General features: G+C 39.4%; 1 protein-coding gene across 5 annotated transcripts; it reads right to left on the reverse strand.

Annotated features, from left to right (window-relative positions):
- Positions 1 to 111: 111 nt before the first annotated feature.
- On the reverse strand, positions 112 to 5,589 carry LOC116252933 (uncharacterized). Of its 5 annotated transcripts, none has more exons than XM_031627572.2 (3): positions 5,374 to 5,589; positions 2,576 to 2,652; positions 112 to 1,814 (listed from the first exon to the last, which is right to left on the reverse strand). In XM_031627572.2, the coding sequence occupies exon 3, from the start codon at positions 1,738 to 1,740 to the stop codon at positions 334 to 336; it is 1,407 nt and encodes a 468-aa protein (XP_031483432.1). In that variant the 5' UTR covers positions 1,741 to 1,814; positions 2,576 to 2,652; positions 5,374 to 5,589; the 3' UTR covers positions 112 to 333. The 5 variants fall into 5 exon arrangements, with proteins under 5 accessions (XP_031483432.1, XP_049933571.1, XP_031483430.1 ...); XM_050077614.1 differs by lacking the exon at positions 2,576 to 2,652 and adding an exon at positions 4,668 to 4,727; XM_031627570.2 differs by lacking the exon at positions 2,576 to 2,652 and having other exon boundaries at positions 112 to 1,757.
- Between the last annotated feature and the right edge of the window lie 411 nt (positions 5,590 to 6,000).

Consider the following 6,000-nt stretch of genomic DNA (forward strand, 5'->3'; position numbering starts at 1 on the left):
CATAAATGGGTCTAAGAGACGGCAAAATGAGCTAGAGATGTATAAACTCATTGAAAGGACACGTGAAAAAGAAGAAAAAAAAACTTATCTCAGATCTGAACGAAGACGAAGGAAACAAATACCCGAAGAGATTATTCATTAGATAGATTATGAGAATATCATACAGAGCCATATCTGTGAATCTCTATTCTGTAAAAGGGAAGCACAAAAAAACAAACTATACACAGGCAAAAGCATGCAGAGATTCTACACCATGCCAAGGGTAACCAACAATATTTACACCTGAGATGGTGTTTAAATGGTGTATCCGCCTCCGAACATCAAAAGCTAAATTCAATTCAGCCTCCTTTTTCTTCCACAGCTAGCATCCCCATGCATATCTGATGAACCTGAAGCTGCACTCCGCAGCCTCCTACGTGCAAGTGAATTGCCTGTACTGTTTAGCTCAGATTGGTTTTCACCAAGCCCATTACCTTCTAATACACCAATTACGCTATCAACAGAACCTGGCCTGCTTGCTGATCCATTTGCATGTGTTTCTAAATTGGGCGGTTGTTCCAAATTGCCAGGATTAGTAGAACTCCCAAAGAGAGAATTGTTGCTAGTGTCCCTTGCCAGCCTGCTAATAATGCGTTCAACATTGGCAAGATTGGCACTTATAGAAGATAGTTGGTCATATCCTCGAAGATGATTGCGAGCAATCTGCTGCCAAAAATCCACTCTTTCTCTAAGAAATGAACTGAGCCTTGAGCCACCATCTGAATTTTGATCTTGTGTATTCTCTGTGTTTGTTGCTTGAAGCATGGGCTCTTGACCTTGTGAGCTCTCGGTATTTATCAATCGATGCCTTGGTCCTCTATTGGGCACCCGTACCTGTGCAAAATTCCGAGTCCGCAACCTCAGCCGGCTAACAACTCGATGAATACCTTGACCATGGTCAACACCACTTTCATTATGAATCCCACTTGGCATTTCGTTCAAAAAGCCACCATTCATAGCTCTTGAAGTTCGCATTCTCTGCCTCATGCTCTCAATTCTCACTCCATGTGGTCTTGGTGGTAATTTCAGACTAGAAGAGCTTTCCTCATGATCCTTCCTCTCACAGCCACTGTCATTTGCACCATGTCCATATATTGGGGTAATATTAGAATCTGTTACCAGTCCCTTGCATACAGGGCATTCTTTGGTACACGAATGAATATACAGCCACTGGTATAAACAAGGCCAACAGAAGAGGTGACCGCATGAAGTCACCACAGGTTCTTTTGCAAACTCAAAGCAAATGTTGCACTCAAAATTTGCATTTGGATTCTTTTCTTCATCTTTTGTGATTTCAAGCTGCAATTTAGGACGTTCATTGGATTTGTCTATGTGACTCGGTACATTTTCAGACTCCTCTCTAGGGTCCACAGGATCAATGAAAATCACATCAGCTTCTTCAGAGTCAATTCCTCTATATTCGGCACCTCCGTTCACCAAATCAGAACCTATATTTGCATTGTTGGAAGCATGATCTACTGCTGTCCTGTTCATATCTCTCCAATGTTGCTGAGCTGGAACTGGTAAAGTAGCCTCGGCATTCTGAGGAAGATATTCAGAAGTTTCACGACCAGTATAATCATCACCTTGTAAGGTTGCAAAAACTGGCCCTCCATGTGAACCCAATTGTGGCAGTGAATGGAAACCCAGATGCAAGTTAAGATCCATTGTCCTTCCTCGACCACTATCTGCATCAGCCATCTCTAAAGCCTCTGAAACTAAAGCAACCGCTCAATAGGGTGTTGAGAAGTTAGAACGGTACAGTATCATCCAACCTGAAAATTTGCCCCAAAACTAATTGTTTCAATGATTAACTATGGGAGGTTTGGAGTAAACACATTCCAGAAGAAGGCCAAGCACAAAAACTATCACTAACTAATCATTACATGTAACCTAGAAATAAGTACAGAAGTTTAGGTGTTACCAGATAAGTACAGAAGTTTAAACGTGAAAGAGTTGGATGGTATTAAGAGATTACTGAACAAAAGTACAAATTATTGACAATAACCATACTTAACAGACCACTGACAAATAAAGACCTACTTCGCTAAAAATCCCGAGTTCTTAGACTCTACAAGCATTGTCCCATCAGTCACTTGTTACATGTTTTCCCTGTCACATCTGCATGGGGACAGGGTCTATGGTCTACGCCTTGTAACCAACAACTATAATAAGAAAAATATCCGATGACTTATTTTATTAGTAGATAGACTCATACATTTATTTAGCAGAAATTAGCACATCCCTTTATGAAAGATTAAGAGTCGACATTGTAAAATATCACAAAGATACGGCAAAGCCCCAAAAAAACATGCAAGAAGAACTTAAGTATCAAGATGTTTTGACCATGAGCATAGCACAGTGAAGTATCCAGTTTACACGGAATTTGAGGGGGCTAGGTACCTCTTCCATTTGCAGTAACTGCATGACTGGATCTGGTACTGAAGAATTTCACTAGGACACAGAGGGATAGCAACTGAACTTGAAAGGGTGGAAAGGTGTAATAAAGTGGTGTAACAATACTTCAACACTTAACTCATAAGAAAATGCTCCTTCTTGAACAAGAAAGGATCTTCAAATATGGGAACTTCTTAAATTTCCTGCTGAGTTTACCTGGATGAAACTAACATTTTGTTAGACGCCATTCTCCTAAAAGGTCCGGTTCACATATGTAGGACCCACAACAAGGCCAAAAACTTGAGTAGTGCAACATTAGCATAAGTACAAATTAACTGAAAAGATTAGCCTAATTAAACCCAACACTTGATGAGACTAAAAAAGCAAAAAGGAAAGAAAATGGTGCCCCCAGGTAGGTACTTAACATACAAGGACACCTTGATAATCCTGTTTGCCTGCATCTGAGGTGCACAGTATTTCTAGGCCTTCCCACTGGTATATTTCCAATTATATTACAGTTTTTTCATGCAATAGGGCCTAAACTCCTGATTTGTATGAACTCATTCACTTGCAGATCTGTTTATATATTTAACAAAATTTACATTTCCAGTGATATGGAAATGGAAATCAAACATTTCTGCCTTAATACAGCTAAACAGAACATACTTTTCATTTTCACAGTCAAAACATGAATAGGGAGGTACATATTTATGAAGCCATCTATGATCAGCACCAGCATGATGGTTGGGATTTACCAACTCCTTCTCGATCTGGTGACTTGGGCTAGTCAACTGAACAACTCAGAGAATCAAGTTCTTTTAAATTTTACAAAAATAAGCAATAAACACATAAAAGGCAAACAATGTCCTAATCTTAAACCCCCTCCTAACCCTTCATAAAAGTTGAAAAATCCCATCTCAATTATGATTAGTTTAAATACTAACCAAGGGCCAACTCTGTCAACTCCAAATCCTATAGATGGTCAACAAGCCTCACTAAAGGGATCTCGCATGAGCAGGGACCACAAAAAAGGGCCTCAAGGATCCGATGGGGGGTTCTCCAATAAGGATGGCCTGTCTACTGCAAAGATAGCACAGGCATCAGGTTGTTAAATAGGTCTATGAGGATTTCACCTTACCGAGTTACCATGCTTCTAGAGGGAACCACTATTGAAATACATCTCTTGCCCAAAAGGCTGACAGTATCACCAGCTTATGATTGTGGTTTTGGCTTGGTCATCCAAAGTTACATATGTAAAATGGGAATTATGAAGCACTACCAAGTCATCTTTTCCCTTTTAAGTTGTTAAATGTTCAACCTGAACTGATGCAGTCAAGTCACTTGTCCACTTCCTGACAAATCCACTCAGGAAAAAGCTTCTTCAAAGATTTCAGTATCGAGGAGATGGGGGTGCCAAGTTTTCTAGGAGGAAGCAACCAAAACATTCGTTTGCCCATTTTCTTGTGTAATATCTAAATGTCAGGTAACGAGTTTTCATCATTGGCAAGTTAATAATCATAGAAGAACCGCAATGTCATGGTATGTATTTGACGGTAAATAGAAAACTTATCAATAATAACTTTGAATTAAATGATCATTCATAATTTTTTCAAAATTAGAGATTATCCAAAAAACAAAACAAATAATATCACAATCTACTCTCCTGATATTTTCCATCGATAAGGAAAACTCTCAACTGTATTTGTGATTATGAATGACATAGAGGCCATTTAGTGATGACACGACATCGACAGCACATATATTTTGGTCACTTGTGTGCTTACCTCTATATATGGTAAAGAAAAGTCCAAACACATAAACAAGAGGTTGTAGTATTTCATTGGAGACATCAATTGATTTATGGGTTCGTCCATGACACTTTAAGAGTGGTTATAGATATTACAGATAGAATCATGTACATAGTGAACTTCACTTTTGCCATTTTGCGGCAAAGAAAATTTAAAAATAACTACATAAGGATTTAATTGGCTAGCACAGACAATTTTTTGTCACAATCAATGGCATTTCATCATGACCAGGCTAGCTTTTCATCATGGACTAAGCAGACATAGCTTCCATAAGCGTGATAGGGGTGTCCTTTATGTTACTGTCTTCTGACTAGATTGAAATGGTGACCTTACACGGTCCTTTAATGGACCAAAAAGCTGGAAGATGATTTCAACTTTCAAGCTGTGGTATTATCAAAACCATGAAGGATGACGTGGAATTACCACTAAGCCTTCACCTGCTTGTTTCAATAGTTTAACATGCATCTGGAGGAGAGCTACTCGCTGCTGGAAGGTACAAAAGGTTAATAAATAGGCAGTTGCTTAAGAATCCATTGCCTAACCAACTGAATTAGCAAAAGGAAAAAGAAAAGTCATAAGTTCATAACAAAGAAAAAGAATGGAAAACTAAAGGAAAATCAATTATGCCATAGAAGTAGGCTTCGGATTGAGTTTGTCATAGATCCCTGAAGCTTCCAAAACAGATGAAATCCTAAAAAGTCCAAAAACAAAAGTGCGTTTGCCAACATTGGGGAAAACCTACAAATCGTATTTCAACCAAAAAGCACAAACGAGAATTTAGAATTTTCCAGATATATTATAACCTAAAAACAACCCAAAACCGTCAAGAGATAAGGACCTAAAACGCAAAGTCCACCTAACGTCGAGCGTATCTTCCTTAATCATCCATAACAAGATCGACCTTTCCAGTAAACCCTATCCAACAAGGCTCCCAATCATGAATCTGAGGGTTCCACAAACTTGCACAAATCACAAGGGTTTTCAGCGTTCCATAAGCTCCATCTATCCCTCCATCTAATAACTCAATTTTCCGAAAGCGTGTACAAGATAATTCAGTCAATCAACCAAAGAAGACAGTGCAACAACATTAGAAATGAAGACCAAACTAAGAAACAAGCTAAAACCTTACCTTCCATCTTTCGTTTATGCGTTCTGGGTTTTTGCGCCGAGAAATCATGGAATCAAAGAAGAGGCAGGAGACTATAGAAAGAAATGAGACAGCATCGGTGGTCATCTTCTCATCGAGTCTTCTTCGCGCACAGAGAGAGAGAGAGAGAAAGAGAGAGGAAATTGCTTTCCAGCTTCCCACGAAGGGCTTACCCCGTCCGTGCCTGCTTGTGAGCAAAGGGTCGGGTCAGAATTTTTTAAGATCATATCCATAACTCTGATCCTCAATGGGAGCCAGATGACGCAGGCCCTGGATCTTAGACCCGTGGACTTCAACAAAGGTTTCAGATCTTTTGTCTTGAGGGATGGATGGATGGATTATATCAGAGATTTATAGTCTTCGGATATTCAGTACCTCGATATGAAGCCAAACCCCTACTTCTCACTGGAGATCCGACCAATATAAGATCTGCAGTAAGACAAAAACAGTGGATCGGAATAGGTCCCACTTCAGATCCATCTCTTCAATCTCCCTTCCCATTCCCGGACTCCAAATTTACTTCCTTATCTTTAATGTTGATTACCCAAGTCTTGGATCCTAATTAATTAGAATTTGAAATCCATGAGAGATGGATGGCTTCCCCAGATC

Source organism: Nymphaea colorata, chromosome 4, assembly GCF_008831285.2.
Source record: "Nymphaea colorata isolate Beijing-Zhang1983 chromosome 4, ASM883128v2, whole genome shotgun sequence".
NCBI classification, from domain to species: domain Eukaryota; kingdom Viridiplantae; phylum Streptophyta; class Magnoliopsida; order Nymphaeales; family Nymphaeaceae; genus Nymphaea; species Nymphaea colorata.